The sequence below is a fragment of the Pyrus communis genome, chromosome 5, assembly GCF_041283825.1.
Source record: "Pyrus communis isolate YQ-2024b chromosome 5, ASM4128382v1, whole genome shotgun sequence".
Taxonomy (NCBI): Eukaryota; Viridiplantae; Streptophyta; class Magnoliopsida; order Rosales; family Rosaceae; genus Pyrus; species Pyrus communis.
In genome coordinates, this window is record NC_142569.1 from 11,045,241 (window position 1) to 11,068,623 (window position 23,383).

Here is a 23,383-nt window from a genome sequence, read left to right on the forward strand (position 1 = left end):
AAAAATTATTTCCCCTAACGACGTGACTAATCATATCAAAACCAAAAAACCCATATTATAATTTATAAGCATGTTTGGCTAAACCTTGCAAAAATACTCAAACTTAGGGTTTAGGGTAACATTACACAGCCTACACCACCTTCTTTCCTTTCTCAATTATTTTAATTGAAAAAAAAAATTCAATATAAGAAATCTATAGACAAAGGTATAAAGCAAGAGAAAGCAAAGAACATAAAATGGTGAGGGGGATGTCGGACTGAAAACAGAGCATCTGAGCAAATGTTAGAAGGCACTTGGAAGTTTACTAACACCATAAGAAAAGCAACCGGCTGGTTCGAGCTGCTTGCAGAACAGCATGGACGACCGTTACCTCGACGACGATTGGTTTGTAGTACTCCATACTGATCCTCCTTGAGTTCCATGAAAGTGCAAACGAGTGCCAATCCTGCTTGAAATTTACCATTGATGAATGTTGCACGACCAAGCATGAAATTTAATGTTGAACAGGACTAGATCCACTGATGAGTGCCACGGAGCATCTTGACATAAATGGTTCTTTTCACTGGACGAGCGACTTTGACCAAGGATCGGAAGCTATCTCGTATGCAGCTGGATAAACAAAAAAGAGTCATAAATCAGTTAACAAGCATGATTTTGCTGCTCTGCACAACATAGTCAAGCAAAACCTCCCCTTTTCAACTATTATTCATCATCTCTAAGAAAATATTAGAGAAGCATAGACTCTACACAGCAAGTAACGGGCGGATTCACATTAGAACCATGTTTTGAGTCGGGAACAAAATATTTTTTGTCCTATAATTACAAAAGTTTCATGATGAACATAGTACTTTCAGATATTTACACTCTTTTCCACTGGAACTCCATGTAAACCTCTCACCTGGAACTTAAAAAGGAGCCTCGAGTGATTCATCCCAAACTTCTACACTTCCATTAGAGGCATTCTCACCATCTTCTTCCATTGACAACCGTATATATTCTCTGTGTGCAAAGCGGTCCCACTCAGTCAAAGTTGGATCCTCACGTTCCTGCATGCATCAAAATGCCAGAACACCATTATTGTACCTGAAAATCACCCAGTATTTCTCAATTTCTCATACATAACCCTTGCAAAAATACCTGACGAATAAGAAAAGGATCGCGACTTTCAAATGCTATGAATTTATTAAGGTTGAAAAGGATATTGAAGACATTCCCTGAAAGTTTGCAACCTTTCAAGTCAGCTAGAGTGAGATACTCTTCCCTCTGCAAGAAAGATGTCAAAATTAGTCATGTCCAATGTGTGACTGATAGTAAGATACAATTTAGTAATATAGTAAAAATAACAATGATGACGAGGAGGATGATATTTGACCTCTGGTGCAATCATGTCAACTATTTGGCACAAAATATCCTCGAATAGAACAGGCTCTTGGCCCATGCATTCCATACGATGCAGCTGCTCCTCATAAAAGAACTGCAACTCATTGGGCGTAAGGACTCCATTTCCATCCAAATCTATACATCTGAACCTACAATATGAGATTTGAGTAAATAAAAGGGGAAAAAAGCAGACAAAGTAAAAGATGAAAGAACACCAGGTTGTTGAATCAAGGCTTGTCCTCACAGCAATGTTTATGGTTACAGTTCACTATAGTATATGCATGACTTATCTTGAGACTTGACTCATGCTAAACATCTCATATATTGAGTTTTCGTTACAAAAAATGTCATCCTGCTCTCCTATACAAGATTTTCCGTGTTTTTGTAAATTTGGAGTGCAGGATGACTGTTTTGAAGTGCTAATAACAGCTTCAAAATGAAAAAGTGATTCATAATCTTTGAGCTTCAATGCATCTGATAATTTCCACAGAGAGTGGGAGGTTACAATTCAAGCACATGAGAAAAATTCGCAAAAAAAGGGGCAAGTTTCTTTTTCAATTTACAATTATAATCTTTCACTACTGAGACGTTTATTTTTAAATATACTGCTGAAGCGGACATTTCAGAGAGTTAGAATATTAAACCAACTTCCCAGATTTGGATTATTAAAATACAGATTTCACGCTTTTCATGTTTAGATGCATCTAACAATGACTACATCCACTTAAAAACAGAGCACTGACTGCACTTGTAAAAAATAAGAATTCCATGACAAAAAATTACAGAATGTCAGAATGGAAAAAAACAAAGAAACAAGAAATGTATACCAATACTCAAGGCTGGGCTCACACGACTTATCCTCCTCTGACAACATGAAGTAAACAAAATCTTCGTAACCCATCTTCCCTTCAACCTTGCTAGTAAACTTTCTCGGAATCTGGAATGGAATTGAGCAAATACACAATCAATGTGGAAACCTCATTCAGGTAAATAATTTGTTCCAGAAGTTTGAAGAGGAAGCTATAAGATACACCAACCTGTGAAAATATTCTATCAACAATCCTGTAGGTAAGAGCATGATTACCATATCTAACAAGATTCTCTTTGTCGATTAAGAAATCGTGGTCCGTGTCCAGCTCCCAAAATTTGCAATATATGACATAAAAATGTTCATAAGAGAAGTACCTGAAATTTGGTAGGAAAGAGAACATCAATAACATAGTTTAGAAGTTTAACACAATTTAGTAAAGAAAATGAAATCTGGGTTCCCTTTGGGAAATCTAGAAAAAATGCTGGTAGGCTGTTCTTATGTTCCTTCTAAATCTTTCATCCACTATAACATCTTTCAGGTTAAGTTAAACAGTCAAACCATTAAAACACAGCTAAGTTCAAAATCAAAGCTTCCAAGAGTACTATTTACTCCCCTACAAACCCCACATCATTATATAGACTATATTAGTAGGGGCACACGTGAAGTAATGAAACGCTAATCGGTACTTGAATATTGATGTTCCAATGACAATCAAACCTTAGAACTTTGTTAATGTCATCTTCCTCATCTGCATGTTGCATGGCAGCAATTAAATTTCCTCGTTTTAGCTCCCTGAGAGTAAGGCGACCATTTCCTGATCTGTTTATGTAGTAAAATATTCTGTACATTACAGTTTCAGCTGAGGCATTGAAAATGAAGCTTATGTAAGCAAATAGTAGTATGAAAAAAAAAGTGTGAGCGGTCAAAATAATCACTTAGAAAACTGAAAGGTCATCTCAAAATACAAAAAAAAAAAAAAAAAAAAATGTGCGCCTAATGCCACAATATAATTAACTACTTGAGTCAACCATATATTTTGTAACAAATTCAGTTAAACCCCTATTGTCACTTTTCAGATTTCTATCCTCACGATCTTAACTGGACATCTATCAATATTGCACCAACTTAGCAGTATAAAACAAATACCATATCTTTCTTGAAATTCAGGAGTTCCATGTAAAAATTCCAACCCTGGATGGGTTGCCACAAGCTCTAGAAGAATGGGTTTGAAGTCTAGCTGCATTGAGAATGAGGACAGACAATTGAGAATATAGAATACAAAGCCAATATGTGTGAAAACAATGGTACATAACTGAGAGAAATAGGCACTTAAGTAAGAAGAAAGGGCTTCAATCGAAATGCAATTTTCATAGACCATATAGAGAAAATAGCGTTCAATCGAACCTGAGTAAGGTAATTACGATCAGATTGCTTTAGAATTTTAAATATTTGAGTTGTTGTATCCATTGTCAGCATATTTCCATCGACCCAATATTTGATGAATGCATCCCTACAAACCAATTTTGTAGATCAACATATAATAAAAATATATAGAACAACAAGAAGTAAAAGATAGATAAATGTATGTGGCTTGTTGAATCATGGTTCTATAAGTAACAGAAGCTTGTCAACTAATGAATAAAAGAAATATAATAAAAGGTAGAAGGATCACAAATAAAATTTACACTGGGTATGGTGATACAACCGGCTGAAGGACCTAACTTCCCAACAAAAAAAGACATGACAAGAAGCATTTCATACTTTTAATTCACAACTCATATATTGGGGTCCCATTAAAACGAGATCTAATTGCGTTTAGTAAGCTTAATTACATTTTCTGCATACCTCGTCACTATCCCGCTGCAGCTAGTATCAATCTTTCTAAAGAGGGCAGAAGAGAAAAATGTTGGCAGCTTGCATAACTCCTTTGTAACCAACTTAAACTCTGCATAACCATAAAAATAAAATAAACTCCTTGCTTTGAAAATATTCAGTTTCACTAATCTCTGCTAGTGGATGGGTAAGGGGTGATAACGAGATGGAATTTGTGTTTTTTGCTTTTCTAAAGGTGAATTACAGATCAGATACACATCTCACCGTGCAGTTGCAATCCATCCATCTGACCAATGAAGAGGTCATCAATTCTAGAAAGACATTGCTCCTTAAGTTCCTTTGGTGGTGGTGGACCGTTTTGAAAATAGAACTGCAAATCATATTAAACTACAAAACTATGAGAATTAATTCTTCAATCTTGACATCATAAAAAGAACCCAGTATGTTCACAACTAAATTTCTACTTCAAAATATTTACAAATATAACAGCGGTACATTGGTACTAGTAGTAGTAGCAGTAGTAGGGCAATTAGAATGGAGTTTGACCTGAGGAATAGATTCTCGCACTGGTTCACTAACCAATTTTAGCGGAGAGCGAAGAGAAGAAGGACTAGTCTTCAGCTTTGAAAAGCGCGGAGAACCAGAGGAACTTCTCGGCGAAAGTGGAGGTGTACTTCCAGCCGGAAACATGGAAGGTAACGCATTGCTCCCAGCAGTATTTGCACTTGAAGAGTTCCCAAGGGCATTGATAGGAATTCCTGCTATTGCATCATCTACTAGAGACTTCACCTGTCAAATCCAACCGCAAAACACCATCAGATAAACATCAACTTTTCCAATACCTGAAATTACCCAATATACAGTTCTTCTGGTAATTATGTCTACCCGAATCACACATAAATACTACACAAAAACAAACCCTTGACTTCAATTACAAGAACTATTATGAGTAAGGGAAGAGTAATAACAGGCATGAGGCCATAACCAATAGCGACAGCTCTACCATAAATAAAGTACTAAAGCTAACAATGGAAACCATATAAATATCCAAACACGAGCTACAAGCTATAGCTTTGAGTCCCAGAAATGCACATTGATAACAAAAACTGCTGTACATGAAGACAGAAAAGTGAGCAAATTACCAAACGGCCGGTTTGCGGAAGCGAAAGCCACTGTGTGAACAAATCCTCAGCAATCTGGGGACTGGTTTTAAGTACGAACGGAGACAATTCCGGCAGCTGTAAGAGCTCAGGATCCAAAGAACCAACATCCCCTGCTACTGCGTCTATATCCATCGAGAATTCACCCCTTCAATTCCCAAAATCATCAGAATCACCGACTCTTCACCTCCTACCACAATCCCAACCCACTCGCTTTCGATCAATTTTCAAGCCGAAATTTTGAATAACCTTAGGTCGGAACCGAAACGAAACCGACAGTCGAAACAGCCACTGAGCTTTTGCTCTGAATTGAAACGGAAACCCTAGGCCGGAATCCCAATTGAGATAGAAAGATGGAAGAAGCAGTACCAGTATCTACTCTCCGATGCTCTGTGAGAACGAACGAGCGAATGGACGCCTTCTTCCGACTCTGAATTCTCACTGGTCACTGCAAGTGAACTCAGACACCGCCGCGAAACCTCGCGGTTTTGGGCGGTTCCGGGGAATCGGAAAACCGCGCTTTGAAGAAATCGTGTCTGAAGTGAAACTTCGGTAAGACTGAGAGGGTCTATCTTGGGCACAGAGAGAGAGAGAGAGAGAGAGAGAGAGAGAGAGAGAGAGGGCTGAAAAATAGAGGGGGCGGCGAGGAGCGAGAGGATGGGCGCCACGTGGGATTTTATGTAAACGGAAACTGCCGCCGGGACCCGGAGACTCGCTTGTCCACAGTCTGTTTGACTATTTAAGTTGCCGCGGGGTGAACCCAAAGATCTCTCTTTCTATTTTCTCAACTTAAAAGGAGAGAATAATTGGTTAATATTGTTTTTTTTTTTTTTTTTTTTGTTCATTTTTTGAGTTGTTTATAATGTTCACATAAACTAGAAGTATATTAAACACATAAGAATCTAGAATTGAAAGAAGTTTTATTGGTATTTTATTAGTACTAGATCAACGGGATTGAATTCATCAGCGGAGTCAAATTTTTATAAGAATAAGAGTAGGGGAAATTGAAGAGGAGATTTGGGAGTGGAGAAGAGAAGAGACGATATCATCCTAGTTCTTTAAGTGGCTTTGTGTCTATATTGGTGTACTACTAATAGAATGTTACTATAGTAAAATGTATGGCACGAAGACAAAGGAGGAGCATTGTAAAATGAGAAGAGAAAGATTGATGCCGTTCACATAGAAGCTGCAAAGAATAGGAAGGGAAAAACAATACGCAAGCTAATAAAAAGAGACGCTATAGGAAGCTAACTCAGTAGAGATAAAATTATATTCCAACTTGGTCTCCCCGCATCCAAATCACAACCTATTTATATAATAAAAGGAACTTAATTAGACTAGTACATGAAATAAATAAGGAAGCTCAATAGGTACTGCTGTTCCCAACGTTATTAATCTCCTTGGTCATGGAATCTGATGGGTTTAGTGATCATCCCCCTATGACATTCCTTGAAAAAAGAATATAGCACCTCAGACTTTAATTCTCTCAACGACTCTTCAGACTGTCCCCCATCAAAGATAGTCAAGCTAGCAATTTCAAACATAAAACATGAATTATGACAGTATAATGTAATTTGATTCTTGTGTCTGTCTCAAAGAAATGTATTTTCATGGAAATAAAGCTTTTAATATGACATAGCGCGCGAAATACAAATTTTGATGAAATATGATATTTATTTCCATAAGTATCGAAAATTTCATAAATGAAGAAGCTAATAGTAGAGTTATCATCTTCCAAATTATAATTGATATATTTATATATAAATATGGATAGGGAATTGTTATTAGCACTCCAAAAATCTAATTTCGCACTCCAAACTTTCTATAATTAGAAGAAAAAAAAATACATGTGTTAGGAATGAAAATTAAGATTTTTGGAGTGCTAATAACAGTTCCCATGTGGATAACCATATAATGGTTTGTCTATAAATGGCACCTCTACATTAATATAGAAAGATAGGCACACTTTTTTTATTTTTTTGAACAAATGATATTATCTATACTAAACGATCACGTACCTCGAAATTTGATTAGATTATTATTCATATGCCATGCCTCAAGCCTCTACATGTGGCTTTTATCATTGAGTAAAAGCATCTCCAATTGGCTTCCTAAACTAAACTTCTAACTAGAAATGAGGGAGATTAAAAAAAAATCAACTCTAATCATGTTTCCTGTCCACCTCCTAAAATAAAGATTCATCTACGGGAGACACAAAATGAGGAAATTTTTCAATGTGACCGGCACATTAGGTGGTACATCACATGTCACTATACAAATGGTGGGATTTGTGTGTTAAAAAGTTAATAATTTAAAAAAATAAAATTTCCCACCACTTACATAAAAACAGGTGGTGTACCACCCGTATTCCGATCATAATGAAAAATTTCTCCTCCTAGTGACTCTTTATAATTAATGCTAATTGATTTAATTTATTTTAAATAAATAATTAAATCCTATTGTCTAATTATTGACTCATAGTTATTATAACTCTATATTTATAATTAATTTTTGTTGGCTAATAATAATTCATTTAACATAATTTTTTGATAATTTAGCTAAAACTTTGGTATAAAATAGAGAGCATGATTGAACATGCTGTAACGTAATTAAATTAGAAGGAAGGTAAGCTACTAGTGAGAGAAAAAAAGGTCGGGAAATGTCATATATATACTTAGACGAGATTTATTAAGGAGACTTTCTCAAAAGTAAGACTCCATAAACTCTCTACCACCTATGTTTTTAGCATACCGTTTTATAATGTTAACATAAAAATTAACATTGAATTGTGAGATGACAGAAAGTTCATAAAAAATCTTACATTGAGAGAGTTTCCTTAGTATTTTTCGGTCCGCCATACCTAGATTTTCTAATCTTGCCGTGGAAATAGTAACATCATTATCATTTCGTCACTAATCTCCATTTGTGTCATTGACCTTTGTAAAATGTACGTAAATTACAAGGAACATCCCAAATATTAAGTTAATTAAAATAAATAAAATATGAATAAGTCCCCCAATGGACCAATCCACATGGACACATGGAGGGATGTGATTGAAATTTCAGAAACCATGGAGGGTCTACTTCGTTATTTTACCGCCAAGTCCCTACCTATATAACAAACAGGAAAACACACCGCAGAAACCTCCTCCCTCCTTGGACCTCTCTCTAAGCTCTGCAACTCGAAGAAGAAATCTCTGCGAGTCCGCGTGCTCTGATTCTTACAGCTTTTTGCACCATGAACATCTTCAGTAAGAAACCCACCGCCAAAGGTTCGTGCTTTCTTAATCTCTTGCTCAAATTATGTTTTTGATTAGGATTAAGCTGAAATTCAATTATTCAAGCGCTCTTAATTTTCGTATTAGGTCAGAATTATGGGTTTAATTCGTATTTTCTTAATTTGTTCGTATGGGTTTGCGTTTTTAATTGCAGAGGCTCTTCGGGAGAGCAAGAGAGAAATGACTCATGCTGCTAGAGGTAATTCATATATATATATATATATATATATATATATTCATTTCTCTACATTTGTGATCATAGTGATCATCACCATGATTCAAAGCTCCGGGCTTTACGGTCAAATACACAGCACATAAATTGTACTGTTTGTGTCTTGTACGTTATATTGATGGATTTTTCGGTAACTGATTTATGCTCCTTTTGGACTAATTGAGGCATTGGGGTTTAGTTTTGACTTTGATCTGTTTGAATAGACACTATAGACGGGCTATCGCTCACTCGTAATCTATATCCTATTTTGATCCAGCTGGCCTATAATTATACACCCGGTTGTTTGTCTTGTATCTCACCTTGTAATGAAGCAGCATTTCCTTGATTATAAATCTTTGATTGTGGTCCTTTTATTTATGTTTTTCTTCCACATTTTGCTTCAGGGATAGAGAAGGAAATCGGAGCATTGCAGTTAGAAGTATGTCAAGAGACTCCAGTCAACAACCCCTTTTCATTTTCGTGTTTTCATGAACTTTTTGTTAATATATTTTGCTGCCATGTCAGGAAAAGAAGCTTGTCGCTGAGATAAAAAGAACTGCTAAAACTGGGAATGAGGTATATTTTGTGTATTTGACCATTCTCGTTAGTCCATGAATATTCGAGTGACTGTTGCAATTGAATCTTATAAGAGGTAGTCAATTTCCTTTGCCTTTTATTCTGCAGGGAGCAACTAAAATACTAGCCAGGCAGCTAGTCAGGCTTAGGCAACAGATAGCTAACTTACAAGGAAGTCGAGCTCAAATGAGAGGAATCGCAACTCATACGCAGGTGAACTGTCAAATTTCTATCTCTATACGAGATTTCTTCTTTGAACTTTATATGTCGGATTTGCATGTTATGCTCTTGGTTAACTTTATTCTATCATGCAGGCAATGCATGCTCAGTCCTCGGTTGCTGTTGGCATGAAGGGTGCTAGTAATGCAATGGCAGCTATGAATAAGGTTTGATTGTAGCATTGAAACAGTATTTTTGTGTAGTTTACATGTTATAAATAAGATTTAAGATTGCATTTAATGACGAGCTTTAGTTTAAAAGGCATTTTGTTAACACTGGTACTTGTGTTAGATGCAAGTAAATTCTGATAGAAGTATACTTTGTTACGTTGCTTCATATTTTCATGGTTAGGAAATTCCAGGGCTTTTTTAGCTGCTGATTTTGTGTTACATTGCAGCAAATGGCTCCTGAAAAGCAAGCAAAGGTGATACGCGAGTTTCAGAAGCAATCTGCGCAAATGGATATGACTGTAAGATCGGTTCTATCTTTCAATATATTGGCACAGAATTAATTTCCTCTCTGCTTTTTGTTGCTTACACAGATCATAACTTAGAGCTTTGTTCATGCAGACTGAAATGATGTCCGACACCATAGATGATGCCGTGGATAATGATGAGGCGGAAGAGGAAACTGACGAGCTGACAAACCAGGTAAGTCCTACTTGCATTATATACTACTTTATCGTTGAGATGGATCTATTCACAGATGACGCCAAAGAAAAGGAAATGAAATCTATTTTAAGGATCTATACATGCTATGCATCTTTGATTAGATTAATTCTTATAGTTGAAGTTTTGTTAGAGGCTGTGGAACGAGTTCATATGAAACTGAGAAATTGTTTAGGATCTCATTCTTCATAGATATTGTTGACTATTGGTCTTCGGTACCAGGATTGACAGAATTTCTTTTGTTAAACTTATTCAAACAGGTGCTCGATGAAATTGGCGTTGATGTCGCCTCGCAGGTTGGTATCAATGGTTTTGCATTTTTGAGTTTTTGTTAGCATGTACTCTATTCCTGGCCATTCAATCTGATGTGCTTTGTATTTGATCTATTGACAGCTATCAGCAGCTCCCAAAGGAAAAATTGCATCAAAGAATGCCGCGGGTGTTAGCAGGTACAGCCTCCAATCCCTTTGTCCTTGTAATTAACTGTCTGAATATTTTCACGATACATTGCCAAAATTGTTGATGGTCTGCTGTAATTGCACGTAAAACCTATAATGTTGACTGCATGATTTATAAACACCAGCGGAAAGAGCACCTCAAACAAATTGATGTCATTCATGATACGCAGTCATCATTGCAGTTTCATCTTTTTGTTTTTAGTTTGGTTATAACTTATAACTAAAGAGTTCTTCAACTTCTTACAGTTCCAGCGTTGATCTCGAGAAAAGATTGGCAGCTCTTAGAAATCCATGAGCCGAAGATTGGAAAGCAGAAATCTCTTATTTTGTTTATCGCTGGAGTCCAATATTGGCTTCCCTCAAGGATGCACATTGTAAATATTTTGTTAATGATGGTCTCATTAGCGATTATCTGCTCCCACTGCGCCACTGCATACAGAGAAGCTAAGGTTACACAACGACTTTGAAAGAGGGACGATGCCAATGTATGAATTGATTCTTATGTCATGAATGGAAGAGTTTCTCTTCCATATATTTTTAAGTTTACAGGACTAGATGGTTTCGATAACTATTCCGATGTTACCGAACAATGAAACATCGATTTTTAAAGCATCATATTTCGTACATATGGGAGTCTTACCATACATTCAAGTGGCTGAGATTTAGCCGGCAAATATAGGTTCGATCAAGATTTGCTTCTCCGGAGTACCAAAAGCAAGCATGACATCATTGTGCACATAAAGTCCCAAAGTAGGGAACCCTAAAAAGAGACTGGCCTAACTTAAATGGGATACGATAGCTTCTTTATGGTTGAACATTCTTGCCAATACATTATCCTTATTCTGTTCCGGATTGTAATCTCTAATAAAAAATATTGCTCCACGAGCAAAAGCCCGTCATGATGAATCTTGCAATGTATTGGTGATGAGTATATATACGCAGTTTGAGTCGTCGGATTCTCTGAGCACAATTCCATCCGTTAGAAATACATCGATGTACTCTTAGAGTTTTCGTTTTCAATACCTTGCAAGTTGCCTTGAGCTCTCAAGTAAATAAGGTCAAACTAGTAAACAAGGTTGTTGGGCTAGTAGACCTAGGCTCAAAGGAAACACCTGTGCAATCTGGTTTGTGGAAGATAATGAACTGCAACAAATTTCCGACCGTTCAAGGTCGGGCTAACACTGTCGAGTAAGTTTTTGAAATGTTATGTCCATTACAAACAACAGAAACCGGTCTCAGAGCACGCGTATGATAAAAGAAATAGTAATTAGTACAGCTAAGAGGGAAAAAGTGTACGTTTCTGATACAGTTACAATGGCCGGAAACTCTTCGGAGAGGGGAAAAAGTGGGAGGAAAAGCCTGGAAATGCCGTCATTTGACATGCAATAGGATCTGTAACTGCGGTGCTCAAGTGATATCCCATGTACAGAAGGGAGCGAATTTGGTCTTTGTTTTTTGAATTTTTTTTTTCAGTACTCATCGACAGACAAGTATTATCCATTAGATGACTCAGCATAGATCTATAGTGAGATGCTTTCCATTACTTCCTGATTGAAAGGAGCTCAAAGCTCCGGAGAGGATCATCTCGGCTGCCTCTTGCAGCTGCAGAGCGCTTGGGTTCGTAACCTCTGTTCCCGGTAGATGGGCGGCTACTGCTTGAGACTAATCTGCTTGTGCGACCGTCACTGGGAGTGTGATCACCTGAGGAGCTTGGCTTACTGCTGGCCATAGCCTTTCTTGAAGTGCTGCCATACCGAGAGGAATTGCGTCCCCTTTCAGAATCATGGTGCTGAAAAAGCAACAATAGCTCTCCATAAGAATTTTTCTCACAAAAATTGCACGATTTCAACTCGAATACTTGGGATGAATAACATGCAAAATTAAGGGTGAGAAGCATATCATGCAAGTGAGAAGAGACGAAACATTATTCCAACGAATTTAAACTACCAGGACCAAACCAGAGATGACTCACGTAAACAAAGCACTAAATTTTATAGTTTGCAATTCTTCTAAACTTGGGACCTTTCACCTAACTAGGCCAGGATTCAACTTTGCTTTTGTTAAAATTTTAAAACAAAGAAAGGACGTAACAATTAGGTCATAGAAAATCGGTAAAAAATAAGTGTACGGGTAATAATTATGAAAATCAAGATATCAACTTTACATTTTGGACTTAGAAACTGATAAAGTTTTCAATGCGGCAGGACTAAGTTCTTTTACTTGGTGACTTCTCAAGATCCAATTTTCAGAATGAAAGCAAATCGGCAAGACTAAACTCATGTAGCTTAACACATTCACAAACTGTCCATGCACAAAGCAAGGGAATAATTAACAATAAAATACTGTCAGATATCAAGTCTTTACCGCATCTCTGGGTGAAGGTACATCGTCAAAAGACCTGTGTTTCAAATGATCCTGACGTGGACTAGAACCTGAGGTGTTTCTCCTTGAAAATGCTTCAACTGCACCCGAGAATCGATCTCGAATCTCTTTCCCAACTGGATAAGACAATTGCATAAAAGGGTTTAATAATTGTGGGAAACCAAAAAGGAGACTGCAGAGTGTAAAATTGTTGTGGAAAGTTAAACAACAGCTGAAGAAACACTGAAAAATCATAGAAAACTAAGTCCTCGAATACGAAATAAATCTTCAAGAGTAATTGGCATCTCCTAGTTCCAGAAATCAAAGCTTAGGACTTAGTAGTGATAAGTTTGAGATATAAGAGCTAAACAGGACATCAAAGTCAAAAGCACACAGCAAATCCATAACTTCTTAATTAAATCAAGGTCAATTATCCAATTTGGCACCTAAATGAAATATATTCTTTGAAGAGTGAGCAACACCTGATCCTCTTTCAGGTCTTTCCATAGATGGCCCTGCGCTTAAACCCGCTTTCCCACTGGCATGCTAAAAACAGAGAAAAAAACCAAGTAAATAACATTCATATCAGATCAACACTTGAACATAACATTTCCAAACACTAACCCATCCTCTAGAGCTGCCACCAATCTGAGGGTGCTTCAACACAGTCCAGTCAAATATATAGTCAAATTGATAACCTGCAAGTAATCATTATATTAACATCCTGACCCCAAACACAAATAAAGAAAACACTAACCATTACAAGAAAAAAAGTTTATGAATCTAAAACAAAATACCCAAATTTGTGAATATTACCTTCTCGAATAAATAAGTCTCTGAAAAGCCTCTTTAAATAAGAATAATCTGGCTTGTCTTCAAACCGCAATGATCGGCAGTAATGAAAGTAGGATACAAATTCAGCTGGATGAGATCTGCACAGCACCTGTTAAACATATCTGTGGCTATATTATCCATGTTGCAACGTTAACAAGAATTCCCAGCAGAAGAGGGTCAATAACAGCAGCATGTTGTGTGCGAATGTGCATCCACAAGGAAACATATGCTTGAATACATATGTATGAAGTTATAAACAAACATAAAGCGCTGAATTATCAGACTAGGCTTGGTTCAAGTAGCCTCTTAAACACATTTATTGTCCAAATCCATGCAAACATTGAGCCAGTCAAGAACCCAACGAAAATAAATGGAAGTGCCAGTCTTCCTGGTCGAGACTTTTTTCATATCTGCCCCATTTCTAATCTTTGGTCGATCTCAACCAAAATATATGTAAATACACACACACACACACACACATATATAATATAACACGTGTAGAATGTCCACTCTTGGAACATAAGAAGTTGTTAGCAATAAGAATGCAAGGAGAAAGTTGTTACCTCTATAGGAGTTGTCATTTTCTTTTCACTGATTTTGTCGTACTTTTGCTTCTTTGTACCAGCTTTTAAACCTTGCCAGGGAAGGCTGATTGGAGGAAAAAGACGAAAAAAACGAGGAATAAAAAAATAGAATAAGATACAATGTGGCATCAAATACCCAAAATCAGGTATCAAATGGCCAAAAAAAAAAAACACACATGAAAAACAAATGCCAAGGACTAACCTTCCTCTTAAGAAATACATCAGCACATAACCAAGAGATTCCAAATCATCTCTTCTGCTTTGCTCTGAATTTGAAATAAAACACAATGAGAATAAGTAGCTCATGGTAAGTTGGATATCCATTACTGATATAATTTACATAGCAATATATAATGAAATAAAATATCTCTCACCAATTCCAAGGTGGGTGTTAACACTTGCATAGCGAGCAGTTCCTGTGAGGTTCTTGTTCTCCCTAACAAATGAAAAAGAAACAAAAAGTAATGAACTTTCATAGCGACAACATCAAAGCCAACGGTGGCACAGAAGAATAAAAAGTACAAGAGTAAAATATTAAAGTCAAATCTAACAGAAATGGAAGCGGCACAGAGATATGTCGATAGTACATGAATCACGACAGACAACCCACAGAAGCATATTTGACACGAGCAGTGACTTTACAAAAAAAAACACTTTACGAAAAAATATTATCATAAGCTGCCACTTTACAAATAAAATTTACCTGTACGGTATGTGCTTATGAGTCTGAAGATCCCTATACTTCTTTGCAAGGCCAAAATCAATAGCATACACCTGTGACAAGAAATGTCAGATATATTACAGTTCTAAAGAAAAACGTGTGAATGGAGTGTTAAACAAAGAAAGATTTGAAATCTCAACCCTAATACCATATGAGATCCCCACTATCAAAAAAAATTCCAGCAGTAAGTGTTCCATTAGTGCAGTAATTGCTATAATTCGCACAGTAACTGCAATTAAACAAGAAAAATTACCTGATTGGCTTTACGCGCTAGGCCCACTAAAAAGTTGTCTGGCTTTATATCACGGTGAAGAAAACCTCTTGTGTGCATGTATTCAACCCTGTTAATCTGAAGGATGGCATAAAAAAAATAAGTAAAAACGAATATCCTGGCCATTTTAAACATATAAGTTGAACGATAGTTAGTAGCACTTACCAATTGATCTGCAAGCATCAGCACTGTTTTTAATGTGAACTTCCTATTGCAGTAGTTGAACAAATCTTCCAAACTGGGTCCAAGAAGGTCAATAACCATGATGTTGTAGTCACCCTCAACTCCAAACCACTTGAGGTGGGGTATTCCAGCTTCATCATAAAATGACAATGGTTAGTTGTTCACTATCAATTATTGGTAAGAAAACTTATCTGAGAGAGAGAGAGAGAGAGAGAGAGAGAGAGAGAGAGAGAGAGAGAGAGAGAGGACACTTACTTCCTCCTTGAAGAAGCATATACAATTTTGACTCATAATGAAGCTGGGGATGCTTGGTCTTCACAGGTTCCTGGAATTTGGAAAATAAACTAGCTCGTCAAATGCATACCCATTATGACTATTGAATTATATGTGCATGGTACAAATACGGGCCGTAACAAGGTTTTACTCGACTGGAACTTTTTGATATCAAAATGCATCCATGTTAAATCTAAATAATAAAAAAAGATATGCTTCCCATCCAGAATTTTCATCCATAACATAACTGAAAAGAAATGAAGAACATAAAGCATGAAGTAAGCTTCGAATGTAACTCGCATAGAACTTGTTCACTATGAAATCTAAAGTACCATTGCTACTCTTATTCACAAAGATTCGAAAGAGATTATTTACTTTGTTCTTTGACTTTCTCTAGTGATTAAAGAAATATTGAACAAAACATAATTTTAATCAACACGTTCATTAAACCGAATAAATCATACTGCTTCAAGAGCCAAACATAATGAATTACCAGAAGCTCACACTCAACATATTCTAGTAGATTAATGAAGCCGCCCATTTATAACTCAGGCACAAAAATATACAATGCTTGCAAACATTTAGCCATAAACCAAACATCAGAACTGAATCTACGATTTGAGGATCGATCACATACCAGCTTAACAGCCACCTCCTCCCCACTTTGTACATTTACACCTAACACCAGAACAGCAATTTCATTACAAAACACATAAAATTAACACAATGAATAATTTTCAAGAGGAAAAAAGGATATCAAGCACTGATTACCATACCTAAATAGAGTTCTCCGAAAGACCCACTCCCAATCTTCCTCCCCAGCTTAAACTTCCCCGCAATCACATGCTCCATTATGCAACAATGTCCAATACGATTCGACCCACAAGCTCAAACTGGCTTTATTTCACAGCAATTTGTGCAAAATTCAGCCTTTATTGTTTGCATAACCCCCAAATCTCCACCAAAAATTAAAACCAAAAGATTTTCAATTGACACCTCCGATCAAAACCTTCGATTTTTCCCCCAGTAACTCGGCCTAAGAACCACTCCGAGCATTAAATTACCATCAAATGGAAAATAAATAAGAAATCCCAGAAAATCCAACTGGGAAATCCGATTTTATCGACAACAACGACACAGAAAGAGGGCTACTTTTTCGAAAATCAAAGGACCCCCTTTTTCCCAGCTGCACATCCAGAACGCCTCCAATCCCAAATCGACGATTGCAGACGGCGAATTCGAATCTTGAATCACAAGACCATTGACCTACATTGACCTCGAAGCCCTCGAATCACAAGCCAAAACACAAAAAACTCTTCGAAAATTTGAAATCAGCTGCGAAATATGTAAAAGTAGCAAATCAAATAAGGATCAACTGGGAGGTTTTTTGTTGGATCGGACAGAGCTAGAAACAAATCATTTATACATATGAACAGAAAATAGGGACAATGGCGGAGGAAAATAATTTCTAGAGAGAGAAAGGAGAGAGAGAAATGGGGGAGGGCAGAATAAGGGAAAAGGAGGTTGGAGACGATTATATTTGTTTTTTTTTTTTTTTTTTTTGGTTTTGGAAATTGCAATTTCTTTCTCCATTTTATTTATGAAAAAAAAAAAGTAAGTTACAAGATAAAGAGGTAATAAAATATGAGGGGTGAAACAATCACCTTAGGTCAAAGGCAAAGTTTGAAAAGGAAATTCAAAGAATAATACAAGAAAAAGAAATTAAATATGTGATGCATAAAACGTAATTATACAATGTTACTATTCGATTGAATTATAACATGTGAATTTGTTTTTTTTATAAAAAACAATGTATTAAAATGGGACAAATAAACTTTGCCATCTCTTTTAAAATAATACATTACATGACTTATGTTTTTGAAAATTTTAAAAGTTTTCCTAATTTTTAACAAAAGTGTCTCTTAAAATAAAATAAATTTACAAAATCGCGCCTGCACTTTTTCTTATTTTCTGTCTGGTTTTTTTTTATATGTTTTTTGGGTAAAAATTAGTTTAGTTTAGATAAGATGGGATATTCTCTATCTTTCTCTCTCCATTTTCGCCTTGTTCTGATCTGGAAGAAGGCCAGTCTGATCTGATCTGGTATTTTGCCATTTTGTCTCTCTGGGTGTCACATATGGAGTTTATGGCCTTTTTTGGGTCAGAATTTTAGGCCATTTTGGTGTTGGATTGCTGCGTCTTCTATGTTGCATCTCCAAGTCCACCACCCAAAAATTAGACTACTTGATAGTCTGGACTACTGAAGATATTCCGTAAAACTAATCATTAAGCTTAATGAGAAAGGATAAGAGCATCTTTAAGAGAGTTGACCAAATTTATCATTAAAACATGAATTCTTCAATGGTGGTTGGGGATGAACGAAGTGTACACTTCTATGTACATTTCTTCTCCTTCATCCCATTCCTCTTTTCTCCTGTGTATTTGGCTCTTTTCTCCTATGTATTAACCCTATAGTTTTTGTTTGGTTTTTTTAATCAAAATTATGATATGAGACTGGTATAATTCTTCATTTTGGTGTCTAAGTTTGTTCACTTCAATCATTTTGGTCATTTGGTAGAATTTTTTTGTTAAATAAGAAATAATAATAATAATTCAATTTAATAAACAACGGACTTGAATGATTTGATAAAAAAAAAAAGAATATTTTTGTTATTTTATCCTTTTAACAGATTTTGCACGAAATGACCAAAATAATTGACAGTAGACAAACTCAGGACAAGTTTTATCGATTTTAAATATCAGAGAGCCTCCACCTTCGCCCTCTCCATTATTCCATATTCCTCATTTGCTCATGAATCTCCCAACTACTAAAGCAAAAAATTATAACCAAAAACTAAGAACCAAATAATTATAATTAAAAATTGAAAGCTAAAATAACTATCATGCAAGTCCTAAAAATTCGAGTGATTATAGAAAATAGTTAATCATATTATAATTTCTAGTATTTCGTAATTTTAACTTCCTCTATCCATGATTGATTTTTCTTGACAAACAAAAGTAACAATAAAAGAAAAGCTAACAAATGGTAAAGAAAATTCATGGCTAAATTGATTGATTTCTTTGTCATAATTTGAGGATGATGTGAGACACCAACAGGAGCCAGCCCACTCGCACTTCGCCCCTTCCGCCGACATAAAGCAAAATCAAATCAATTGACTTATGCTTTCGGTGCCCTTAAAATTTTCAGATCTTACTTTTACCTCAAAACTATTTTCCACCACGTTATGTACTTTTACTCTGGCTCTTCTTACGAATCTAGGATTTCATAAGAATTTAATCCAGACATAAAAGCATAAAAAAATTAAGCAAACCATCCGAGTTCTTTTACTTTGTCACCAAGTAATCCGGATATATATTATGCGTCTGAGTGTGTCCATACACACACGTGCGCGCGCGCGCACACACACATACATACCAATACCACAAGGACTTCTCTAGCTAATTTAGTTTCTTATCTCACAAGTAAGCACTTAGATGTGTTAGGAATCAATCCTTAGTAAAAATGTAAATAAATCCTAGAAAAGCACGTAAAATGTTTCCTGGAAGAAATATATAACTGGTGTTTCTTGCAAAAAAACACTTAAATGCTTCCTAAAAGAAGTACATAACTGATGCTTCTTGTAGAAAGCATTTAAAATGCTTTTGGAATCCAAAAATATTTTCTCTAAAAGCACTTTCAGTCATTTTAAAAGCACATTCCAACGAGCCTTTAATCTCAACGGGACAATAGCGTGAGCACAATCCTACAAGAAGACTTGAAAACCCTAACTTATTCTTTAACCTATAATAAATTCGTAACTTGATAAACTTTAACCTATACATTCATAAGTTCGTATATCAAAAGACCAAAACAAACAAGATCGTCTTTAGGCAGCAATGGATTCGAAAGCAAAACGCCAGACTCCAGGAGATAGGATCAGTAAATTACCGGACGCGATTCTCTGTCACTTACTTTCATTACTTCCAACTTTGCATGCTGTACGGAACCCGAGTTTGTCTACAAGATGGAACAACTTATGGTGTACCAGTGCTCCCATTAGCCTACAGTTTGATAGCAGAGATTTTTCTTATGCACCTCAGCAAGAAAGGAGGTTTATGAGGTTTGTTGACGGCGTAATGAAATTATGCGGCTCATCGTGCAACATTAGAAAACTATGTCTTCGTTGTCAGTCTTTCGCTTTTAAAGATGAAGATTTCTCTCGTATTCATAGATGGATATCCACTGCCATCAAGAACAATGTTATTGAACTTGATCTTTATTTTTTCAGTATTAATTATGATTTCGTCAAGAAGTTAGTTGAAATGCCTCCGAGCTTTTACGTGTGCAGATCATTGGTGTGTCTGAAGTTGGACACAAACTATATTACCTTTACATCAGGTTGTTTCCCAAGTCTCAAGTACCCCCATGTTACATCTCATAACAGTATTATCGGCGGAAGCGTAAAGATCTTTCTGAACTGCCCTGCGCTTGAAGATTTGACTGTAATTGGAAACATGGGAAGAGATGTTTTGGTAGTTAACATCTCTGCACCTCAACTGAAGACGTTAACAACAGATACTCTCGAGTGCGAGTTTTTCGTTGATGCCCAGAGACTTGAAAACCTCCATGTCAATATGAATTGGGCTTGTTTGTCGTCGAATTATGTTTCGGAGAATTCTAAATCCTTGGTCAAGGCCAAAATTCATCTCAAATATTATATGCCTCCAAAATATATGTATCAATATCCATCCTATGTTGACAATATATCTACGTTACTTGCAGGTACTTCAAGTGTTAAATATTTGACTCTTATAGTTCCTCAATATCTGGAGGCACACTATCTGCCTGAATTTGAGAATTTGAATCAACTGGAGCTAGATCTTCGTTGCTTTTGCTGGGAACTTGTAATAGATTTGCTCAAGAAATCTCCTAATCTGAAACACTTTCTCTTAAACCTTCATCGTACAGCATGGGATCGCGATTACAAGCCAGTCGATCCATCAATGCTTGTGCCAGTGTGTCTCTCGTCACACCTTAAGACTATCTCCATGCACGGATTCCACGGAGAACAGGAGGAGGTTGAAGTGCTGAAGTATTTGTTAAAGTACGGTGAGGTTTTGAATAAGATGACGATTTCTCCAAAGAATTTCGTAGGTAGTTCGGCATGTCATACAAAAGAGGAGTTGTGCAAGGAAATTTTGTTGTTTCAAAAGGGCTCAGAGACTTGCCAAGTTTAAGTTATCTAGAGTGGAAGCAGTTCTAGGTTTTTCTAGTAAATGGGTTCATATAGTTCTCGAAATTGTAATTTGACATCGTATTTTGTTATTTTGAATGCAATTATGGTCCAACATTTTTTTTTTTGAAAAAAAAAAAATTCTAATCAATGCATGTAAACTAGAGATTTAAATATCGTACCTGTTTTAAGAGTTCTGAATATTAGACAGATCATGTGTTTCTTCCTTTCTCATGTTACATATTTTACATTTTTACGTGGACGTGTTGTCATAACAAACATTATATGATGTCCTATTTAGTAAAAACTAAATTCTAAAAAATATTGATGGCAATTTGGAAAAGAATATAACGGCCGGCGTCATAATCTTCATCTTTATGTCAATGCTATCTGGATTGACATATCTGATTTTGGAATCTTCGTGTTTCAAGGTTTGTGTCCATTTACCACTTTTTGTTTTTTCTTGTTCTGTTTTTATCCCTTTTCAATCTTTTTATTATCGATCTCATTTTTTTTTACCTCTAAATTCGAATGATTTTTTTTTTCTTCTAAATTATATAAAGTTTCGTAGAATGAGAAACTTGTAGCTTTAATGGTAGAGCATTTTTTAATTCCCACGCGATCTTCGACAATTTGAAGGCATCTGAATGGAAAAATTTTATAACAAGAGAGTAAATCCTTAATGTTATTAGGTGATTAGATGCGATTAATTATTTAATTGAAAAGAAAAACAAATGTAGTTGGGCATCAATCATGGTATTAAAAGTTGGCGAAGTTCTTAACTTGCACGCATCGAACTATGAAATCAAACACAAATACAAATTGCCATGCTGACCAAAATATTCAGATTACCAAATCTGACTTGTGATGTTTGTGCAGATAACTAAATACAATAATGGCAGGATCAGGAACTGTTTTCTCTTCTGCTTTGGAAGGGATGAATCATGTTAAATCCGAATCCGGCGAGATGCTTGCCAAGCCTTTCTTGGATGTGTGCAAACACTTGCTGCCTGTTTTAGGTATGAGAGTTTGATTTTTAACCCGAAAGCGGATTGAATTTAATGTGTTTTGATGCTGACAAGACCATATTTTTCTCGATTCATTGTTTCGATTCCAGACAAGTTTGGAGCCGCCTTTACCCCTGTGAAATCTGATATTGGTAATAACATATCGGTAAGGTGCTGTCTTTTTTCTAGGAAAATAATGTAACTTTTTGGACAAGCAATCTGTTTTGGTTTTTTAATGTTTGCAAGGTTTTTGATGTTCTTCTGTACATTACAGAGGTTGGATTCTAAGTATTCATCGAGCCCGTCAGAATTTAACCTCTTGTATAGCATGGTTCGAGTTGAGATTGAAGCGAAAACTGCGAAATCCTCATCTAGTTGCACTAATGCTCTGCTCTGGCTAACAAGGTATGTCATGTTCATGTTGCATGCTTTCTGCCTGCCAGCCAAACCTTGTGTTTTTGAGAATTGAATGTGCTTAGGGCTATGGATTACTTGGTGGAGCTGTTTCGGAATCTACATGATAATCCAGACTGGCCAATGTCGAAGGCTTGTAGCGAAGCGTACGCCAAGACGCTGAAGAAATCGCATAACTGGCTAGCTAGCTCAAGTTTTAGTGTAAGAAATCTCATTCTCTTTTCAACTAGATATTCATGCTCTTGCAGTTAAGTTTATTGTCGATATATTGACAATTGTATTGACCGCATAGTGCCAACGTTGGCATCAAATTATCAACAATATCAATAATATTCGGAACATATCGGCATTTTTGAAAAGGTAGCGTAATTGTTCTGAGCTGTTGGATTGAAATGCAGGTTGGAATTAAGCTTGCTCCAGAGAGGACGAAATTTATGGACATATTAGGTGGTGAAACTCCTGAATTAAACTCTGATATGGAGAAATTCTGCACGAACTTCTCTCCACTCCTCGAAGAGAATCACAAGTTCTTGGTAGGGTTCTTCGTGTTCGGGCAACGTAGTTTCGTTCGAATTTGCATAATTTGGTTTAAGTTTTGCCTTTTTAATCTTTTTGCAGGACTCTGTTGGAATGGACGATTTGAAAGCTTGATGCATGTTCTAAATGAAATTTGTTTATGAATTGTATATGTATTTTAATGTATGACTAGATTGCATTTGTATTTGTATTCTTTGTAACCCTTGCTCACTTTTCTACGAAATACAGAGCTGCAAGGAGTTTGTAACTCAAGTGGTTAAAAGTAATCATCCTTCAACTAATGGTAGGCCAAACGGTCACACATACTCCATGTCATCCCATTGTGTTGTCCACGTGTTAGAATTGAAAATTCACTACACGTGAGAGGGCG

The 23,383-nt window shown here is 36.2% G+C and overlaps 5 protein-coding genes across 7 annotated transcripts; 3 read left to right on the plus strand and 2 right to left on the minus strand.

Annotated features, from left to right (window-relative positions):
* Nucleotides 1-33: 33 nt before the first annotated feature.
* LOC137724535 (serine/threonine protein phosphatase 2A regulatory subunit B''beta) lies at nucleotides 34-6,043 on the minus strand. Of its 2 annotated transcripts, none has more exons than XM_068463294.2 (13): nucleotides 5,167-6,043; nucleotides 4,571-4,813; nucleotides 4,289-4,394; nucleotides 4,037-4,136; nucleotides 3,596-3,701; nucleotides 3,338-3,428; nucleotides 2,909-3,050; nucleotides 2,418-2,565; nucleotides 2,208-2,317; nucleotides 1,373-1,529; nucleotides 1,138-1,263; nucleotides 899-1,046; nucleotides 34-609 (listed from the first exon to the last, which is right to left on the minus strand). In XM_068463294.2, the coding sequence occupies exons 1-12, from the start codon at nucleotides 5,317-5,319 to the stop codon at nucleotides 906-908; spliced, it is 1,623 nt and encodes a 540-aa protein (XP_068319395.2). In that variant the 5' UTR covers nucleotides 5,320-6,043; the 3' UTR covers nucleotides 34-609; nucleotides 899-905. The 2 variants fall into 2 exon arrangements, with proteins under 2 accessions (XP_068319395.2, XP_068319396.2); XM_068463295.2 differs by having other exon boundaries at nucleotides 4,604-4,813; nucleotides 5,167-5,970.
* Nucleotides 6,044-8,222: 2,179 nt separating this feature from the next.
* LOC137724538 (vacuolar protein sorting-associated protein 2 homolog 3) lies at nucleotides 8,223-11,220 on the plus strand. Its single transcript, XM_068463299.2, has 11 exons — nucleotides 8,223-8,456; nucleotides 8,617-8,661; nucleotides 9,078-9,112; nucleotides 9,199-9,249; nucleotides 9,358-9,462; nucleotides 9,564-9,635; nucleotides 9,866-9,937; nucleotides 10,038-10,118; nucleotides 10,397-10,432; nucleotides 10,530-10,585; nucleotides 10,841-11,220. The coding sequence occupies exons 1-11, from the start codon at nucleotides 8,423-8,425 to the stop codon at nucleotides 10,887-10,889; spliced, it is 636 nt and encodes a 211-aa protein (XP_068319400.1). The 5' UTR covers nucleotides 8,223-8,422; the 3' UTR covers nucleotides 10,890-11,220.
* A 518-nt stretch (nucleotides 11,221-11,738) lies between these two features.
* On the minus strand, nucleotides 11,739-17,777 carry LOC137724537 (casein kinase 1-like protein 6). Of its 2 annotated transcripts, none has more exons than XM_068463298.2 (14): nucleotides 16,598-17,777; nucleotides 16,459-16,499; nucleotides 15,804-15,873; nucleotides 15,531-15,679; nucleotides 15,348-15,443; nucleotides 15,077-15,147; nucleotides 14,748-14,809; nucleotides 14,576-14,639; nucleotides 14,353-14,437; nucleotides 13,772-13,898; nucleotides 13,580-13,653; nucleotides 13,438-13,501; nucleotides 12,959-13,092; nucleotides 11,739-12,383 (listed from the first exon to the last, which is right to left on the minus strand). In XM_068463298.2, exons 1-14 carry the CDS (start codon nucleotides 16,671-16,673, stop codon nucleotides 12,135-12,137), a joined length of 1,362 nt encoding a protein of 453 aa, XP_068319399.1. In that variant the 5' UTR covers nucleotides 16,674-17,777; the 3' UTR covers nucleotides 11,739-12,134. The 2 variants fall into 2 exon arrangements, with proteins under 2 accessions (XP_068319399.1, XP_068319398.1); XM_068463297.2 differs by having other exon boundaries at nucleotides 13,402-13,501; nucleotides 16,598-17,331.
* A 1,941-nt stretch (nucleotides 17,778-19,718) lies between these two features.
* On the plus strand, nucleotides 19,719-21,059 carry LOC137724750 (F-box/FBD/LRR-repeat protein At5g22660-like). The gene has a single exon (XM_088693354.1). It carries the CDS (start codon nucleotides 19,719-19,721, stop codon nucleotides 21,057-21,059), a length of 1,341 nt encoding a protein of 446 aa, XP_088549480.1.
* Nucleotides 21,060-21,490: 431 nt separating this feature from the next.
* Nucleotides 21,491-23,294, plus strand: LOC137726851 (glycolipid transfer protein 1). The gene is made up of 6 exons (XM_068465808.2): nucleotides 21,491-22,074; nucleotides 22,173-22,228; nucleotides 22,337-22,467; nucleotides 22,542-22,677; nucleotides 22,875-23,009; nucleotides 23,095-23,294. Exons 1-6 carry the CDS (start codon nucleotides 21,951-21,953, stop codon nucleotides 23,125-23,127), a joined length of 615 nt encoding a protein of 204 aa, XP_068321909.2. The 5' UTR covers nucleotides 21,491-21,950; the 3' UTR covers nucleotides 23,128-23,294.
* The last annotated feature ends 89 nt before the right edge of the window (nucleotides 23,295-23,383 follow it).